We start from the raw sequence: 21,608 nt of genomic DNA, 5'->3' as shown, positions 1-21,608 counted from the left end.
ATAAAAGAGGAAACTGACAGTAACACAATAATAGTAGGAGACTTTAACACCTCTCTTACACTAATGGACCCATCATCCAAAATGAAAATAAATACGGAAATACAAGCTTTAAATGACACATTGAACAAGATGGATTTAATTGATATTTATAGGACATTCAATCCAAAAACAGCAAATTACACTTTCTTCTCAAGTGTGCACGGAACATTCTCCAGCATAGATCACATCTTGGGTCACAAATCAAGCCTCAGGAAATTTAAGAAAATTGAAATCATATCAAGCATCTTTTCTGACCCCAACACTATGAGATTAGAAATGAATTACAGGGAAAAAAACGTAAAAAACACAAACACATGGAGGCTAAACAATACATTACTAAATAACCAAGAGATCACTGAAGGAATCAAAGAGGAAATCAAAAAATACCTAGAGACAAATGACAATGAAAACACAATGATACAAAACCTATGGGATGCAGCAAAAGCAGTTCTAAGAGGGAAGTTTATAGCTATACAAGCCTACCTCAAGAAACAAGAAATATCTCAAATAAAAAAAATCTAACCTTACACCTAAAGAAACTAGAGAAAGAAAGAACAAAACCAAAAGTTAGCGGAAGAAACAAAATCATAAAGATCAGAGCAGAAATAAATGAAATAGAAACAAAGAAAACAATAGCAAAGATCAATAAAACTAAAAGCTGGTTCTTTGAGAAGATAAATAAAATTGATAAACCATTAACCAGACTCATCAAGAAAAAGAGGGAGAAGTTCTACTCAAATCAATAAAATCAGAAATGAAAAAGGAGAAGTTACAACAGACACCGCAGAAATACAAAGCATACTACAAAGCATACTAAGAGACAAGCAACTCTATGCCAATAAAATGGACAACCTGGAAGAAATGGACAAATTCTTAGAAAGGTATAACCTTCCAAGACTGAACCAGGAAGAAATAGAGAATATGAACAGAGCAATCACAAGTAATGACATTGAAACTGTGATTAGAAGTCTTCCAACAAACAAAAGTCCAGGACCAGATGGCTTCACAGGTGAATTCTATCAAACATTTAGAGAAGAGCTAACACCTATCCTTCTCAAACTCTTCCAAAAATTTGCAGAGGAAGGAACACTCCAAACTCATTCTATGAGGCCACCATCACCCTGATACCAAAACCAGACAAAGACATCACAAAGAAAGAGAACTACAGGCCAATATCACTGATGAACATAGATGCAAAAATCCTGAACAAAATACTAGCAAACAGAATCCAACAACATATTAAAAGGATCATACACCATGATCAAGTGGGATTTATCCCAGGGATGCAAGGATTCTTCAATATATGCAAATCAATCAATGTGATACACCATATTAACAAACTGAAGAAAAAAACACCATATGATCATCTCAAAAGATGCAGAAAAAGCTTCTGACAAAATTCAACACCCATATATGATAAAAACTCTTCAGAAAGTGGGCATAGAGGGAACCTACCTCAACATAGTAAAGGCCATATATGACAAACCCACAGCAAACATTCTCAATGGTGAAAAACTGAAAGCATTTCCTCTAAGATCAGGAAGGAGACAAGGATGTCCACTCTCACCACTATTATTCAACACAATCTTGGAAGTCCTAGCCACGGCAATCAGAGAAGAAAAAGAAATAAAAGGAATACAAATTGGAAAAGAAGAAGTAAAACTGTCACTGTTTGCAGATGACAGGATACTATACATAGAGAATCCTAAAAATGCCACCAGAAAACTACTACAGCTAATCAGTGAATTTGGTAAAGCTGCAGGATACAAAATTAATGCACAGAAATCTCTGGCATTCCTTTACACTAATGATGAAAAAATCTCAAAGAGAAATTAAGAGAACACTCCCATTTACCATTGCAACAAAAAGAATAAAATACCTAGGAATAAACCTACCTAGGGAGACAAAAGACCTGTATGCAGAAAACTATAAGACACTGATGAAAGAAATTAAAGATGATACCAAGAGATGGAGAGATATACCATGTTCTAGGATTGGAAGAATCAATATTGTGAAAATGACTATACTACCCAAAGCAATCTACAGATTCAATGCAATCCCTATCAAATTACCAATGGCATTTTTTATGGAACTAGAATAAATAATCTTAAAATTTGTATGGAGACACAAAGACCCCAAATAGCCAAAGCAGTCTTGAGGGAATAAAATGGAGCTGGAGGAGTCAGACTCCCTGACTTCAGACTATATTACAAAGCTACAGTAATCAAGACAATATGGTACTAGGACAAAAACAGAAACATAGATCAGTGGAACAAGATAGAAAGCCCAGAGATAAACCCATGCACCTATGGTCAACTAATCTATGACAAAGGAGGCAAAGATATACCAGTCTCTTCAATAAGTGGTGCTGGGAAAACTGGACAGCTACATGTAAATGAATTAAATTAGAAACCTCCCTAACACCATACACAAAAATAAACTCAAAACGGATTTGAGGCCTAAATGTAAGACCAGACACTATAAAACTCTTACAGGAAAACAGAGGAAGAACACTCTTTGATATAAATCACAGCAAGATCTTTTTTGATCCACCTCCTAGAGTAATGGAAATGAAAACAAAAATAAACAAATGGGACCTAATGAAACTTCAAAGCTTTTGCACAGCAAAGGAAACCATAAACAAGACAAAAAGACAACCCTAAGAATGGGAGAAAATATTTGCAAATGAATCGAGGGACAAAGGATTAATCTCCAAAATATATAAACAGCACATGCAGCTCAATATTAAAGAAACAAACAACCCAATCCAAAAATGGGCAGAAGACCTAAACAGACATTTCTCCAAAGAAGACATACAGATGGCCAAGAAGCAAATGAAAATCTGCTCAACGTCACTAATTATTAGAGAAATGCAAATCAAAACTACAATGAGGTATCATCTCACACCAGTTAGAATGGGCATCATCAGAAAATCTACAAACAACAAATGCTGGAGAGGGTGTGGAGAAAAGGGAACCCTCTTGCACTGTTGGTGGGAATGTAAATTGATACAACCACTATGGAGAACAGTATGGAGGTTCTTTAAAAAACTAAAAATAGAATTTCCATATGATCCACCAACCCCACTACTGGGCATATACCCAGAGAAAACCATAATTCAAAAAGACTCATGTGCCACAATATTCGTTGCAGCTCTATTTACAATAGCCATGTCATAGAAGCAACCTAAATGCCCATCGACAGATGAATGGATAAAGATGTGGTACATATATACAATGGAATATTACTCAGCCATAAAAATGAACGATATTGAGTCATTTGTTGAGAAGTGGATGGACCTAGAGACTGTCATACAGAGGGAAGTAAGTCATAAAGAGAAAAACAAATATATTATATTAACGCATGTACATGGAACCCAGAAAAATGGTACAGATGAACCGGTGTGCAGGGCAGAAGTTGAGACACAGATGTAGAGAACAAACGTATGGACACCAACGGGGGAAAACCCCGGGGGGGTGGGGATGGTGGTGTGCTGAATTGGGCGATTGGGATTGACATGTATACACTGATGTGTATAAAATTGATGACTAATAGGAACCTGCTGTATAAAAAAAATAATTTAAAAAAATTTAGAAACAAAAAGAATTGCCCCTTTCTGACAACATCCAATCCAGAGCAAACCTCTGCTTCCTTCCCAAAATTACCCAAATAGGTCCTAACACCCTCTTACTGAGATATCCCATAGTATGTGTTCTCCCTCACTAAATGGTAACAAACCAAACCTGTGTGAGGGACATCAATATATATGAGAATATCAAGAAAAAAAAGTGGTAAACAGTGCTTACATTACATATCATTACATATCAAATAAAAGAGCAAAGAAAACACCCACTAAATTAGTTACCTGGAGATTGTTAGGGATTTGAGGGAGAGTAATTTCAGTAAGCCTAGGTGGGCAACCTCTAAGTTTAGAGTTTATCTCGTAGTCTATGGGACTTAGTGCAGAAGGCAATGATCAGTTGTGATATTTAGGAAGAAAACTGAAGAAAATTCTAATTGAAGAATTACCAAAAGATTGGATTAAAAAGAGGGCTGAGATAGACTAATTTGAGAAATACTCATCAGGGAACTAAGGTAAAGAGGAAAGGGTGACATCAAGCTTTCCAACTGGGACATTTGGTGGATGGTAATATAACACAACAAAATAAGAATAAAAAAGGTTTAAGATGGGAGAGGAGGAAGTTAAGATGTTAACTTTCAGACTTTTATGGGAGTCCCAGGTAGATTAACCTACAGGCAGTGCCATCTCATTCATTTATTCAAGAATTTTGGGAGTACCATCATTAGAAACTGTGCCAGGCTCTGCAAAAAGTTATGAGCAAGACAGTCAGATTGCAACACACACACTTGGTGACTGAAAGTTCACCGAGTAGAGAATTTATCCATCTTTAGTAAATCCAATTAGAAAAGCAAAAATGATGGTAGAAATAGATACTCTGTACTGCACAATGAGTGGTTTCCAAAACCCTTCCCCTAATAAATAAACACAATTTTACCCTTGTTTCCAACAGAAATCTAAATGCTATGGGCCAACTGCATCACCCAGTGAACCAATTATCTTTCATGTAACGTGTACACACCCCACTGCTGTCTCATGTTTTCTCATTTATTCTCTTAGAGTTATGAATTAACTTGGGACAGTCTTAATATCGTTCATGTAAATAAAACTAATTTTTAGTCATCTTTCTTCTTCACAGTTTCCTCAATGAGGTCCCCTTCTCCTCTTTTTCAGTAGTGAGCCCTCATCATTGCTGATAATGAGTGTTAGCAGTACTATACCTGTTTCCCTCCCCACCAACTCACAACTGAAATTGTATAACTTAATGCCAACAATGCACAAAGAACTTAGAAAATGCTCAGAAATCACCTTCTTAATCTCTACAAATCTATTTCTTCTGATTAAACTTACTTTTCTTCAAGCACAAGCAGTCCAGATAATGTAGTCTTTCCTGTTACATTACTGTAAATGCCCACACAGTACTTTCAGCTATGTTATAGGATCTCTAAGCTCCCTTCCAACTCTGAAAACTGATGATTCCGTAACAGGCCCGAGATTTTTATTAGCATTTTAAAGTTTCCAAGGGCAAATGCCTTCCAATAGTCAAAACACATAAATATATTTGGTGACATAAACCATAATCAAGCTAGGAAATTCTACAATGCAGTGAATTATTTTAAGATTATATCAAACGGTATTTAAAAAAAATAGATTGGTAGATTTTACAATGACCTCTTAAACTTCCCCAATCCTTACATGCTTTTTAAACTCTGGAATTAAAATCAAATTCTACTAAAACAAGTTATCTATTGAGGACCCACATGGCCAAGGCACTAAATAAAGTGGAGGATTCAGTTCAGTAAGACAAGGTCCCTACCCATTCCTATCCCCACCCCAAGAGTGGTGTTTGTATTGTGTGCTTTCACACCTACCTAGAACTTCAAGACCTAGCTCAGATCACTCCTTGAACATGAATGAATCTCCTTGCTTTCACCTTCTCTGCCACTTAAGCCTGAACACTACATACTGTCCTGGGTTATTTATGTTTTTACAAATGCCTCAACCACTCAACAAGCATGCAGACAATACTGAAGGCAAGCACTATCTTCAACTTTTTGTAGTCCCTCTCAGGAAATTATTTAATCTTCTAGCACAAAATACCCCCTAAGCCTAACTTAGAGGGAACTGAAATTTAAGGTCTTACTCTTAATGTCCCCTAGTCAAAATCTTGCAGAAGTACAATACGGTAGTTTAGAGTTCATGCTCTGGGGGTATCTGGAAATCCCTGATCTACTACTGTTTAACTGGCCTTGGGCAAGCACTTAGCATCACCAGACTGAAGTTTCCTCAGCTGAAACAGAGATTGCTAGTATCCACTTTACTAAAGTTGTAAGGATCAAGTGTATAAAGTCCACAGTAAGCATTAACAATTATGTACAGAGAAATAAAAGACCGGTAAAAAATTTTTTTTAGCTCTTGATTCCTTGGAATACTGGAATTCAGCTGGTGATGAAGCATATGAAAATAAAAGCTGGTGATGAAGCATATGAAAATAAAAGCAGAACCTTATTAGTTACCTCAACCCACTGAATATTCAGTATTAATATTTATAGGTGCAGCATTCACTTTGTTTATACACATTAAAGTTTTCATTCTGTTATTTACAGAATCCCTACTCACTGCCACTAAACCATAGTATCCTACCTTTGAAGAACACAGAACACTAAAACATGAAAGAAAAAAGGACACTAGGTTTTTTCCCCCCAATAAATTGAGCCTATAATTTAAGTCCTACCAAAAAAAAAAAAACAATCTTTAAAAGCATTGACATTCCAAAATTTTGAAGTCTGCATCCATTTCTTTACCTTCTTTACATAAAAAAAACTATTTAGTTATTCAGAGACCTGAAAATTTGGGCCTATAAGGGACCTTCTGTAATCACCCATGTACAAGTCTCTCAAAAGTGAATTTAATCCCAAACTAAGCAGCCTGCCCAACATATCAGATAGTTCACAGCAAAGAATCCTACAGGACTAGAACCCATATTTGTAACTGGTGGGTCACATTCCCTTTGGATTCCACCATGAGAAAATGTTTTTTTCTTCCTTTTGGATGTACTAACTTCTCCCCTTAGCACAAGGTAGAGTGGTCTGCACATGTTAGATTTTCTATCATGTTAATCAATCTTGTCCTCAAGATCCTTCTAGCACTAGGTATTTTAAAACATGTAACAATAACTATGATATTTACAGCAAAATAAACAAGTAAATAAATTTCTAATGAGAAATTAGAAAGCATCATTTAAAAATAGAACACATGTATTCAAATACGGAAAAATCTTCAAAGCACTTGACCACAAGCGCTATTTTAATTAATCTCTTAAATGTCAGTAATTTAATATATATAGTGCTTTGGTTCCCAAGACTTGTCTATTACTGAATGGTCTGAGCGTATTGTCTTAAAAACTTAGTTGTTAAAAATATCTTAATGACAAATTACTGGAAGTCATTTACTGTTCTTAGGCATATCTTCTATAATATTCACCAACTATTAAAAATATATCAGTATCACATTTTTAGAAGTAATCCTCCAAGCAATGTTTTAATTTATTCAAGCCCAAATTGGTAGATAATCCTTATCAAGTTCAACACTAGTATACCTTAACATCAGAGCATTACTCTTCCATATAATTAGAAAAAACAAAAACAAAAAACTCCTCAAGCATGTACCTATTACCTTTCCTTTAGAAGAAATATAAGAAAGGAAGCTTCAGTCAATAATCACATATGCAGTATTATCACATGACTTGACTTCTTTATTCTAAACATATTATCCATACACAAGTCTGACTAGTGGAACAAAACTGTACTATTATAGGGAAAGTCCTATCTTTAGACTAAAATTGAACACAATCAGAATGAAACTCAGTACTTTTACAGAATGAGCCAAACTGACAGAAATGGGAGGGGGTAAAATCACACCACACATTCTACACTACTTAAAGTTTTTTATGTATGTTCCATTCAAATGTTTATTTAAATTTTAATGTCTTGCATTGGAAGCAAGCAAAGCTCCAAAGGGAAGTAAACAGCAGTCTAATCCTTTAAAAAACAAACAATACCTTTTATTCATTTTAACCTTGATTTTGACCCTAGAACTCACAAATCTAAAAATATTAATGCCCAAAATAAACACTCTTCCAAAAACGAATACTCGAACCTTTATTATTAGCAAACTAATTTTAAAACTTTTGAATACAATACTTAAAAACTCCCTAGATAGCAAAACTTTTTGAGAATCATTTCTGGCTATGAAGTCACAGAACCAAAATGTATTTCACTGGCCATTTTAATATGCCAGCATATTAATTTAATTAGGAACAGATTATTACATTTTTCTTGGTTCTCCTTTCACAAATCAAAAAATATTTCCCCAGTACATAAGGTTTGGGCGTGTTTTCAGGTGTTAAAACGTATCTTTCATACAAAAAAAAAACAAATAAGCCCGTCAGCCACAATTTAAATTGAAGACTATTTGTTCTTCCCTATAAAATGCACAGAAAATAAAACCACTAGAGAACAAAACAAGTATCAAAGCTATAAAAAGTTAATTAGATCGGGAGTTGATTGATTTTGTGATGGGATAGAAGGCGGGAAGAAAGGAATGTAACAATTACTGTAGTGCAAAAAAAACCAGAGGGAGAGGAACCAAGATTACCCGTGAAAATACAACAATTCTTCAATATGCATGTGACCAAGGTTTGGAACCAACCGTACAAGTCTACTGGAATAGAACTTTATAACAAACCTTCACATTCACCGTCCCCATATTAGAAAACTCCTTTCAAATAAGACCCATTTGCTTGTTGCACCTTTTTGTTTCAAGCTCAGTAATTCACCTTTCTGGCAGTAATTTTGGATATAAGGAAATGAGACTGAAACTCCGAGATCCTGCTTGGGTTTTTGCCTGCCGAGGGAAAATGACAAGAAATGCTGGCGGGAAAACCCTACGAGTCAAGTTTCCACCCTCCTGGCTCCCCCTCCACCTTCTTCCCACCTTGACGAAAAGGATAATTCAAAGAAAAAGTTTATAGCCCAATCCCCGAAGGGCTAGAAAAGAAAGCAAATCGTTCGAGCTGAATGCACCTAGGCCCGCTCGCATCTGCGGGAAAGGAGGCGGCAGCTGGGACCCCGAGTGGGCAGCAACAGCAGCTCTGGCCCCGGGAACAGGGCGGCCTAGCGCCTCGGGCATGCCGGCGGGTAGGCCTGGCCTCCGGATCTCCAAGCCTAGAGCGACTCCCTTGCCCACAATGGTGCGTGATCTCGCCCCTTCACGCTACCTGGGACGCGAAAGTCACGTCCTGGGAGAGCAGAACATGCGGTGGGGGACGCAGAAGAGGCCTAGGACCGGAGACGGGCAACGGCCTAGAGGAAAGAATGGGGGAAGGGGGTTAGAAGGTGGGCAAGGAAAGGGACCTGCCGGGATCGGGGAGCGGAGGGTGGCCTGGAGACCTCCGCAAAGCCGAGCAACCAGTTAAGGCCAAAGGGGTGGGGCAAGGCCTGTGTGAGGGCCAGGGCCGCGGATGGGGGACCCCGAGGGGAGCTGAGGGTCGGATTTCGGCCTTACCTGAAGTCCTTGTCGCTGGATGTCATTTTTTCCAGCAAATTGGAAATGTGGTACGAGGCGCTCGCCATGTTGCCGGCCTCGATCCCGCCCGCCGGCGCTGCTCGTGCTGCTGCCCGCCGCCGCTGGGGCTCCTCCTCTCGCTCGCCGCGGCTCCCGCTTCCAGGGTCACAGCGCGACGCAGACGCTGACAAGGGAGGCGCCTCGACGGGCTGCCCCCTCCCCGGAGAGGCGTAGGCCTGTCCCGGGGGAAGCAGAGGCTACGGGGCCGACCTAACGACGGCGCTGCTCGCCGGAAAACGAGCTCATGAGCAGCGAGGAGTGCAGGCTCTCCCCGGAGAGGCAGACACTTCCACTCGGGGCCGTCCCACTCCCACTCCCTCCGCACTCGCTCCCTAAGGCAAGAGGCCAAAACCCGCCTCCTTCGCTCCGGGGGAGGGCGCGGCAGACGCGGGACGCTACGGAAAGCTGAGGTCAGGGTTCAAGGAAGTCTCCCCACGCACGCAGCGGAGACGCTAGGTAAAGGACAATCCTGTTGGCTGAAGCCTGTGTCAATCTTCGCGTGACCCGCCCTTCAGGAGGCCTGACAACGGCCAAAAAGGGCTGTTCTCGCGACACTTGAAAGCGGCGGTTAAAGGACTGGGAACCAGTGGGACGAGGATTCCTTTATCCGAAAATAACTTGTTTTTCCTGTACGACAGTAAGAGAAAAAGATTACGATTTTTAAGGCGCATAAGGCCTAGGAGAAAAGCTAATTAAAAGGTTAGACTCGGGGCCAACAGAAGAGTTATTAGAAGGAGCTTTCGTTCTGAATCGGACGCGTGGCCTGCATTGCCTTAACCACGATGGTGTAATGTTGCCACGTGAAAACCACAAATCCCAGAATTCAGTCCGCATGTTATACTGGGTCAAGATATGATTGGCTGAAGGAACTTGTAGCTTCCTCATTGGCTCCATGGGAGGCGTGAATGCTGGGATTTGTAGTCTGGCGAGGCAGCTGTGTTGAGTAAATCCTTTGGAGTACGGTGGATTAGGTTTATGCAGCAGATTCGAATTTTCTCTTACAGTTGTTTTTGGCTGTTGTGGGGTGTCTGCAGAGCTAGGCTGCTGCGGTCTGGGCAGGCGCATTGCGGATTAGTTGGTGTTCTTGGCAGAGGCCTAGTAGAGGCTTCCTAGCACTAATCCATGAGAGTGATGGTCGCCTCATCCTCTGAAGGCAGCTGAGCCTCTTCTGGGCACTCCCAACGTGCATTGAAGAGCCAGCCCCCTAAAGCAAGAAGGACCATAGTAAGACCAAGGGCCGATGACCGATGATTGTATTCAGGGCTTATTCCTTTTATCTGGAATAGCTAAATGATTACTCTCTGTATTCAGCATTTGTGGAATTAATAATCCTGCAGCTATTTTATTGTTCCCTAAAACATACACACACAGCAATCGGAGATACCGAATCATGTGTTTCAGTATCCATGTTTTTATCTCCTTCATTTGAATTGGAGCTGGCCTTCCTAAAAATAAAAAGAGAGAGAGAGAGAGAGAGAGAGAAAGCCCAGTTAAGAGACGAGGAAAATTCAGTCTAAATCTGTTATTGCTCTAGTTGGGGGAAAAAAGAATTTAAATAGCTCCTTTCTTCCGGGTATTAATCTCAACATTTCTTTACCGTTCTTTCCTATATTCACCAAATGTTATTTAGTGTCTTAGAAAAGACAGGCATAGGCAATAACAATAGATGAAACACTTTCTGACCTCATAATTCATATTTAAATTTCCCCTCATTACTCGTTTACCCACATGTATCCTCTACTTTACCCAAGTTAGCTATTATTAGGTTCCATGAGTGCTTCAGCCACAATTCCTTTCTGCTCTTAACAACCTTTTCACAGTATTTGATATAAACTATACACACACACCCCACACACATCACACACAAACAAGCCAGTCATTTATCTTGTGTGAACCCCACGGCCTAAAATCTCAATCATCTAGTGATAACCCTTATTTTTAGCCTGAATCTAATGAAAACCAAGTCGTTTTTTTCCTTTTGTGCGTACAGATCTTTCATTTATCAATTTCCAACTGAACTATAATATTTGTAGTAAGCTTAAATATAAATCCTGTTTACTGCCACTTATTAGCTGTCATAGGCAATTCATTTTAAGCTCTCTGACCCTTTCTTTCTTCATGGGTAACACAATGATCATCAGAGTATTTCCACATAGGGCTGTTTTAAGAGTCAAATTAGCTATTGTCTTAGTCCACCAGGGTTGCCATAACAAAATACCACTGATTGGATGGCTTAAACAACCGAAATTTATTTTCTCACTTGAGGCTGGAGGTCCAAGGTCAGTGAGCTAGCAAGGTGGGTTTCTCCTGAGGCCTTGGCTTGCAGACAGCCACCTTTTCCTTTGTTCTCACAAAACCTTTTCTCTATGCACCTGCAGCCTGGTATCTTTCTCTTCTTATAAGGACACCAATCATACTGGATTAGAGCCCCACCTTTTTAACCTCATTTAGCCTATATTGTGTCCTCATGTAACCTTAACTACCTCTTTAAAGGCCCTATCTCCAAATACTGTCATACTGGAGGTTAGGGCTTCAATATGTGAATGGGGGGCGGGAACGACACAATTCAGTCCATAACAGATATCCCATATGAAGTGCTCAGCACATTGTCCAGAACATAATAATAATATTTATAACTAATTTTTTTGCATACTTACAAAGGTCATGGAACGCATCTAATAAATGTCGGCTATTGTTATTATTACTACATTCTCAGTCTTGTCCCTATCCCAAGCCATCCTACATAGCCAGTTTAGAGTTTCCCAAAACATTGTTTTTATAACGCTACTCACCAGTTTTAAAAGTTCAGCAGGTTTCTGCTACTAAATAAAGTCCAAATGTTTGCAATCAATGACCTCCTTCATCTGTCCCTAACCCATTCTGACTTTCTCCCACTATTCTAATAGAGTATAGGAATTGCTCAGGTCAGTTTTTTTGAGTACCTCAAAGACCCAGCTCCAAGTTTTTGTACATCATTACTGTCATCATAATAATAAGCACTTACTTATAGGTGAGGTGCTGCGTTAACTTATTTAATCTGCTTTTTTAAGTATGAGAGGCACAGATTGGTTATGTAACTTGCCAAAGATCAGCAATAAAGAGCAGTCAGGATGAAAACCCAGGCAGTGTTGCTTCAGAGCCCATACTCCAAACCTCTGTACTGGAATGCCTCTCCCTACCTGGAATGCCTCTCACCTCCCCTATCTCACTTTCTAAGATCTTGAACCAATCATAGTGTTTATATGCTAGCCTCCAACTACAGTGTAAGTTCCTTAAGTGCTTATACCAACTTGAAATCACTTCTTCTTTCAAGTACTTAGCCCTTGCCAAATTCATAATAGGCACTCAATAGTACTTAATTTTATTTTGTATTCTTGACCACTTAGATATTTGATTTGTGTATCACTGAATATAGCTTGTTGCTAAACAATGGGAAAATGTTTTCCTTTAAGGATCTGTAAATGCTAAATTAATGTTAAGTGCAAAAGGAAATAAGTCTAGATAAGGCTATCCTCTAAGAATTTTCTTTCTGTTTAGTGGTTATAATGCAAAACTGAGATAAGAAATTTGATAAAAGTAGAAAAAAGAAAATGGAATCTTTCAGGCTGTTGGAGCTTCTTTAAATATCAACCAGTAGTTTAACTTGTTTCTCATTTATTGAGTGTCTACACTGTGCCAAGCACACCCTCCTGTCTATGTCAGGACCACCATGGGAAGAGAGAATTCTAAGAGAAATATGGTTATTAGTTGGCAGAGTGCTGGATGCTGGGTCTTTCCTTCCCTTCCCACCCCCCCAAAAAAAAACCAAAAAACAAAAAAAAACCAAAACACAAAAAAACCCCACCACTCAGAGGAAATGAGAATCCCTATAGGAAGAGAAGGACCTGGAAAGCTTTGAGGTTTGCCCAAGATGTTATTCCGGGTGAAGGAAAATATTTGATGGAGTGTGTTAGAAAGCAGTAATTGGAAAACAAGAAAGAAATATTTCACTTTGGTACCCTCAGAGCTTCAGATTATTCATCCCTTGGCTGGCCACCTACTGCTTTGTGCCCATTTGAGGAGAGAATAAGATAAATGGAGGATAGAGAGGGGTACTGCATTGTAGCAGCTGCACTCCCTCCTATTTTTAAAGACACACACCAAGGGGGGGCCAATCACCCCTTTTAGAAATGACTTGTTACCGTCATACTACCAACTCCCTCCATTTAGTGTGGCAAGGATGCATGAGTCTCCAGTGGGCAAAGTAGACAACTCCCTCCAAAGTAAGTTTGGTTTGAGTGTTCCTCCCACCCCCCCTTTCTCTCTGCCATATGAAGACACAGAAAGAAGACAGCCATCTGAAAGCCAGGAAGAGAACTCTATGGTATTTTGTTATGGCAGCCCAAGCTGACTAATACAAATGTGCAGCTACCTGACATATTCAAGTGTAGAATTTTTTAAGGTCCTACCTATTGCCATCTCAAGGGATGAGAGTACCATAAAACATAATTTGGAAATGACTGTTCCATTGGTAATTTTTTTTTTTTTTCTGAACTGAATGATGAATGGGTGATGTGGAGGAAGCGAGTCTTGGTAGAAAATAAGTTTATTTGACGTTCATTTTAGCACAACCTTATGCCAAGTAAATGTGCACTGTGCTTACTTCATACATGTGCTATAAATTGAGTTAAAGGAAATAAAGAAAATAGAGCTATTTATTCAACTAGTTATTAGTTTCTGAAACATAGGTCTTTGTTGAATGTCAAAGCTGATGTGTTAATGAGGGAGGAAAAGGGCAGCTCTGATTTGCATTTCAGTGTAGACAGCTTTGCACACAAATAAACAGACACAAAATGCTTCCTGTTACAGACCATTTGTCAATACTGAATTCAACTTAGATGCAAAAGGAAGTAAATGCTATATAACACTAATGTTAAGAAGATTTCCATTTGATTTAAAACAGCCCAGCAACTAGAGTTTTTCTATGATTTACTCTCTTCTAAACAACTGCTAGAAGCTCTTGGTTAATTTTTAGTGGCACTCTAAATCAAATGTAATTGGTACTCTATGAAGGAATTATTTTTTTAGAGTTAGAAATACATTTGCATCATATTAGTGAAAATTACAAAGACTAAGTCACAAAGTTGCTTCATTTGGAATATCTTCCATTTCATTCTCACTTTTGACTTTTATAGTAGTATTAACCATCATCTGGCATTTTAAAATCATAACATTTTCCGATATGAATTTATAAAAGCACTGTCCAGGATTTACAAACAACTAAAAATATAACTTTACATATGTAAAGCTGGTTATCAGTTTTGGCAGAAGGAGGCAGAAGAAAAGGGTAGAATTCAGCAAATGCTGCATTTTGCTTTAAATACAGATGTTTGCTGATGACTTGAAGCACTGCTTAAAAAGATATTCTGCTTACCACCAAGTGAAAGTTTTGATTTTGGGGGAATAAAAGGTGTGAAAGACTAATTAAAGAGAAATCATTAGCCCACAGGATCAGGGATTGGAAAAAATTGAAAAAAAATGAGGTGGGGGAAAAACACTAACTTTAGTGAAAAGAAATTTAATGAAGTGGTACTGAGATTCCCTCAGCAATGAATATTTATACAATGAAATAAGTCCATCATTATTACATATTCTATTAGATAAAGTGGTAAAAATGTCACATTTTAGAAAAAAGTTGCCAATTATGTAAAATGTGTTTTTGCTCTATTTATATCATTTTGGAAAATATAGACTTTTCTATATGATCAGGTAAACTCTTTTTACTTCATGGAGAATGCAATAATATCTTTCCATCAGTTTCTAAATGTGAGTGTTATATGGATGTAGTTATTAACGCTTAAGATATGTTGCAACCTAGAATTGGTTTAGAAGAAAATGTTTATTGATTGGGGCAAACTATTTCTTTTAACAGTACAACCAAGGCTTAACACAGGAAAAAAATATTTGTAGAACATATATTTGACAAAGGACTTTTATTCAGAACTTTTATTCAGAACTTACATAACTCTGTAATAAGAAGACAGAAATCCCTGCTTAAAAATGAGCAAGATTTGACCAGACACTTCACAGAAGCTACAGGATGACAAATGAAAAGGCACTCAATATCATTAGTATCAGGGAAAGATAATTTAAAGCTACATGAGACACTACTACATCAGAATAGTTAAAATCAAAAAGGGTGATCATACCAAGTGTTGCACCTCTGTGTTCATAGCAGCACTATTCACAATAGGCAAGACATGGCAATAACTTAAATGTCCATTGACAGATGAATGAATAAAGAAGATGTGGTACATATATACAATGGGATACTACTCAGCCATAAAAAAATGAAATAATGCCATTTTCAGCAAAATGAATGGACCTAGAGATTATCATACTAAGTGAAGTTTGCCTACCACCACATTAAGTCAGAAAGAGAAAGACAAACACCATATGATATCACTTGTATGTGGAATCTAAAATACGACACAAATGAACTTTTATGAAACAGAAAAAGACTCACAGACATAGAGAACAGGCTTGTGGTTGCCAAGGGGGAGGTGGTGGGGAAGGGATGGATTGGGAGGTTGGGGTTAGCAGATGTAAGCTATTATATATAGAATGGGTAAACAACAAGGTCCTACTATATAGCACAGGGAACTGTATTCAATGCCCTGTGATAAACCATAATGGAAAAGAATACAAAAAAGAAGGTATATATATATGTATAACTGAATCACTTTGCTGTACAGCAGAAATTAACACAACATTGTAAATCAGCTATATGTCAAATAAATAAATAAATAAATAAAATAAAAGGACTTAGTAGATATATTTATAAACTATTAGTTACCTGAACATATAATCCAATCATTTTGCCTGTGTTCTACTCCCATATTTCCAACTGTTCTGGCATTTTTCTGCTTAGATATTACACAGTCACCTTACACTCACTGTGTGATACTGTATAGCCAGGTGATTCAGAGTGCAGGCTCTAACTCACAAAGACCTAGGTTCAAATCCTGGCTATACCACTTATTCCATCTGGACAACTTCTCTAAGATAGAATAATGCTAATAGAACCTAGGGTTGTAGAGGTTTCAATTAGATGAATGTAAAATGCTTGGCACACGTACTTTATAAATAATACCTATTATTAAAAACCAAAATTATTTTTCTACAAAATGAGCCCTCTTGCCTACCACCACATTTCTTTTCATAGGTCCTACAAATATTCCCATCTCCTAGACTGAAAATCTTGGGAAAATATTTGAATTTTGTATTTATCTACATTCTATATTCATTATCTATATTCACTTTAATACCAATTCTTCATTAAAATGTCACTTAGGGGCTTCCCTGGTGGCACAGTGGTTGGGAATCCGCCTGCCAATGAAGGGCACATGGGTTCAAGCCCTGGTCCAGGAAGATCCCACATGCCGCGGAGCAGCTGGGCCCGTGAGCCACAGCTGCTGAGCCTGCGCTCTAGAGCCCGCAAGCCACAACTCCCGAAGCCCGCACGCCTTAGAGCCCGTGCTCTGCAACGAGAAGCCGCTGCAGTGAGAAGCCCACTCACCACAACTAAAGAAAGCCCACACGCAGCAACAAACACCCAATGCAGCCAAAAATAAATAAATAAAATAAATAACTTTATAAAAAAAATAAATAAAATGTCCCTTAGATTTTCCCTTTCTAATAATTTCCCAGTGCAATTAGTCTCTTCAGGCCATTAATTCATTACTATATAGTAATTCAGTAAACTCTAGCCACACTAGGTGCTAGCTGGGTGTTTAGGCAAGTTAGTTAACCTCATTAAACTTCAGTTTTCTCCACTGTAAATTGGGGATGACTGTATAATGCACTAAAGTCCTTTTTACTGTGCCTGATACAAGAGTAATTGCCTGACAAATGGGTGCTACTTTTACCATTTCCTAATTCTGTTCAATATTTATAACTTATGGTCATTTTAGCTTTTTAAGTTGCCTCATCTCTCCATTGCTTCATTGATTTTACGGTCCACAGAATCCTCTAAACATTTCCATACTTGCACTGGACTGTGGTTATTCCACTTACCACGCCCTCCTCATCTTTCATAGTTAGTGTATTCCAAGTGATTCTTAGCTCTGGCTGAACTTAGAATCAACTGGAATGCCTGTAAAAATTATTGGTGCTCAGGCTGCACCCAAGACCAATTAAATAATAATCTCTAATTCTAATGTGCAACTGGCATTGAGAACCACAATTTTGTTTTGCTTGTTTGCTTTTGGTTTTGTTGTTCATGTTTTGCTTTGTTTTGTTTGGGATCTAATTGTAGGATTTGCGTCAGGTTCTGAAGATCTTATTTGGATCTTGATTTTACCATGAGACATGCTAGCTACCCCTTGCTGCTGCTGAGTATCTGCAAATTTAGGTATCGTGCAGCAATATCCTTAACTGAATCATTTGTGTGTGTGTGTGTGTGTGTGTGTGTGTGTGTGTGAAAGAGAGAGAGAGAGAGAGAGAGGGAAATATTAACATACTCCTGGAGAATTCTCCATAGCTTGGCATTAACTCATTAATCAGCACTTTGGAGAATATCGTTAATCAAGTACTTTAATTACAAATCCACATAACTGCACTGATGATACTTCCTAATCTGCAAACATTATCCCTTCTAGATCTTCTACAAAGGATATTTTGAGAGAACCTATCAAAGGATTTTCTAAATCAAGATATATATTATAATCCTATCTAAAACTGATACGAGGTTTTATCTGGTATGATTTTCTTAATAAACCTATTCTCTTCCTGATAGCAAGTTTCCTTCCTCAGTTCTTAAAAGACTCAACAATTTATTGTACAGTTTTACTGGGAGTCATAGCAAGCTCTCAGTCCCATAGTTTGCAGCATCTTTTTTTTTTTTTATGAGACTTTTAATCTAACTCTATATTTTAAGCACCTTTTCAGTTCTCTCCAAATTCTTGAAGATTACCAATAGCTTTTTGGTAGATTGAGATGATGATATCTTTTTGGTATCTTTAGATATTGTTCACCCAAGCCCGAGGTAAACTAGAGTAGATGGGTATTTTTCACTATTTTAATCTGTTTTTTCTGTTAATCTCCATTTCTTCTCATTACTATTAATTTTGTTCTTCTCAGATGATGATAAATCCTCATATAAAAGATAAAAACATACTTAGGGAGGTAGTAGAGTTGGAGAGTGAAGTAATCAGCTTAATTTTCTCTATTCAGTAGCACGGTGCCATTCACCCCAAGTGGTAGCCTTATACACCATTCTTGTTTCCTTAACTTATAAACATGAGTCATTTTTCTTGCTGTTTATAGTTGTCACAAGCTTCAGAATCTTCTGAGCTTTTAGCTTCACTGACATTTCCATACATTTCCTGCTACTTCTCCAAATTATTTCTTCCTCTCCTTCTTCTCCTTCTTATGAACCTTTCCCTCATATTTCTTTTCACATTTTTTCAAGAGTCTTAAATATGAATTCATGAACTCACTGGAGAATTCTCTATGCATTCATATTCATCATTTTATATTCCTCCCCTTTTCTTCTTCATCACTGTCAATCAGAGATTGGCAAACTTTTTCTGTAAAGACACAGTAAATATTTTAGGCTTTGTGGGCCTGCAGTCTCTTGTATTTACTCAACTCTGTCATTGCAGAGCAAAAGCAGCCCTAGAAAACACACAAATAAATGAGTGACTGTGTTCCAATAGAACAATATTTGTGGGCACGTACATTTCACATGTTATAAGATATTCTTCTTTTGATTTGTTTAAAATCATTTAAAAATCTATTTTCAGCTGATGAGTCTTATCAAAACAAGTGGTTGGGTGGAATTCACGTGTAGGCTGTAATTTGTCAGCCCCTGCCAGAGAGGGGTCAAAATATATAATACACATTACAGTCAGTAGGGAAAAATAATAATAAAAATAATCATGTAAATGAACTCAACATCTATTAAACTCACATTTCTGTTGGGAACTGTTGTGGGTTGAATTATATCCCCCCCAAAAGATATGTTTAAGTACTAATATCTAGTACTTATGAAATATAATGACTAGATTTGTGTCCCCAGAGACCTGGCATGGTATTGCAGCTTCTAGCGTAGGACCTTGTACAAAATGAGGAATCACAAATGTTTGGTAATTTGAAATGATAAATGCAAAAAAAAAAAACCAAAACAAACCTTTGAATATATATATTCAAATTATATGTATTAATGTATAATTTAATAAGTCATTGCATTGGCACTTAAAACTCATATTGTTCTTTAAATATACTTCTGTTCGTTTTTTCTTCTGCCTGCATTGGGTCTTCGTTGCTCCGCATGGACTTTCTCTAGTTGCGGCACGCAGGGGCTACTCTTCGTTGCGGTGCACGGGCTTCTCACTGCGGTGGTTTCTCTTGTTGCAGAGCACAGGCTCTAGGGCGCACGGGCTTCAGTAGTTGTGGCACATGGGCTCAGTAGTTGTGGCTCATGGGCTCTAGAGCGCAGGCTCAGTAGTTGCAGCGCACGGGCTTAGTTACTCTGCAGCATGTGGGATCTTCCCAGACCAGAGATTGAACCCGTGTCCCCTGAATTGGCAGGCAGTTTCTTAACCACTGCACCACCAGGGACACCCTTGTTAGTTTTTTAAGGAAAAGAATGTGGAAAGGAATATGGGGAGAAAATCAGTGGATTACAATAATGTACTATTCTAAAGAAAAATATTAGGAAACAAGGGAATACAATTTAGATGGGGAGATACTGAAAAGAAAATAAATTCATTACTTGAGAGAATGGGCTCATTTTACAATCTATGTCTAAAATTTTTGTTCTTCTTTGACTCTTCCCAATTCACAGTAGATGGTTAATGATACATTAGTGGTTAGATGGTTAGATGCTGCAATACTACCATGCCAGGCCTTTGGGGATCCCAGTATAGTCGCTCTACTTCATAAGATGCTGTATGCAGAGGGGTTTGGCCTCTGCAGTCACATAGACTTGAGCTCTTCTTAGATCTGTCACTTACAAACTACGATCTTGAGCAAAATAGCTGATATTATTCAGGCTGATGATGAAAAGCGCCACAATATGCAACATGTGGACTAGAGGGAAGTGACTAGTTCTGACTATAGTGAGGAGGGATTTCAAAGTACTTGATAAAGAAATAAAATTAGAAGGGAACTTTGAAACATGGCTACGACTACAGAAGGTGGAACTGCAGCAGGGCCAGGAGAAAAACAATATTGTTTGGTTTATGAATAAAACACTCAAAGTTTAAAAATATTTATGCCTTATTATTTGACTTAAACATTTAAATAATATAAATGTTATTTTATGACTACATATATATATAAATCTGCCATTTTATTGTTTATATTTTGTGAAATATCCAAATGAATATGCTGTGAAAAAATTATGATCTGATATAACCCAAAATACATACATTTTAAACTCACTGTAACATATAATTAGCCAAAAATTACTTTTAAAGTAAAAACTGAGGATTTCCACACATTAGTCCCATCTCTATCCAGTAGATTCTTTTTACTAAACTTGTATTAAAATCTTGTATAGCCCTGAATCTGTTTTACTGGCTGCTCTCAAACTGGCTTTAACTCTGTTTTGAGCAGAATGTTTCACAATGTGACCAATAGCTTAGATACCAGGGAAATTCTTTTTCACCATGGCACACAGTCTCTAGAAATGTTGTTCCTGAATAAATAAGTGTGGCAATTTTTTCAAATGTTGCTTCATATTGTTCTTAACAATTAAAGCCATCAAGATAGTTGCTAATCAGGGAACTTGTACATTTGAAAGAAAGGACAGACCAGCCTGTACTTGTCCCATCCAGGCCAGCGGTGCACTCAGTGGGAGGAGTGTGGGTGTGTACACTCCAGGGATTGCTGAAAACAACCCATTGAGATACAGCCGGAAAATAGGAGAAATTTGGTTTACGTATTTTTATTTTAAAATTCTATTTGTATAAGTTTTATTATGTGCATCACTTATTAGTATAATAATATATGTGTACAATTTGTAAATAAATACATCTACCTATGTTAGGGGGATGTGCTCAATCATTTTTACATGTTAGGGATATGCAATTAAAAACACTGGATGGGGGGTGAAATGGAGAAACATCACACCCCCTTCTTCCCATTTTGCAGATGCAGCATCAGGTCCAAGAGATCCTGGATTGCCTCATTCCGTGGGCTGTGTGCACCACCCCTGTGCTCCTGTCAGAAGCTGCTGTGGTCCTGAAACATTGCACAAGGACAATTAGTGCCTTTTGAATCTTGTGCTCTGGGAACTATGCCAGGGTTGGTTACACAGCAGGAAAAAGCCAGACCCACGATGTCATTCAACATATCTTCTGTCAGAGACTAGATACAC

At 38.0% G+C, this 21,608-nt stretch overlaps 1 protein-coding gene across 1 annotated transcript in view; it reads right to left on the bottom strand.

Annotated features, from left to right (window-relative positions):
- Positions 1-9,667, bottom strand: part of CAND1 (cullin associated and neddylation dissociated 1) — a 42,568-nt gene extending 32,901 nt beyond the window's left edge. The window contains exon 1 of the mRNA XM_059080759.2: positions 9,185-9,667. Coding sequence (XP_058936742.1) covers positions 9,185-9,252 — 68 coding nt within the window. The 5' untranslated portion in view covers positions 9,253-9,667. The remainder of the gene's footprint in view (positions 1-9,184) is intronic.
- Positions 9,668-21,608: the final 11,941 nt, after the last annotated feature.

The sequence above is a fragment of the Kogia breviceps genome, chromosome 12, assembly GCF_026419965.1.
Source record: "Kogia breviceps isolate mKogBre1 chromosome 12, mKogBre1 haplotype 1, whole genome shotgun sequence".
Taxonomy (NCBI): domain Eukaryota; kingdom Metazoa; phylum Chordata; class Mammalia; order Artiodactyla; family Physeteridae; genus Kogia; species Kogia breviceps.
This window is presented reverse-complemented; position numbering and strand designations above follow the sequence as displayed.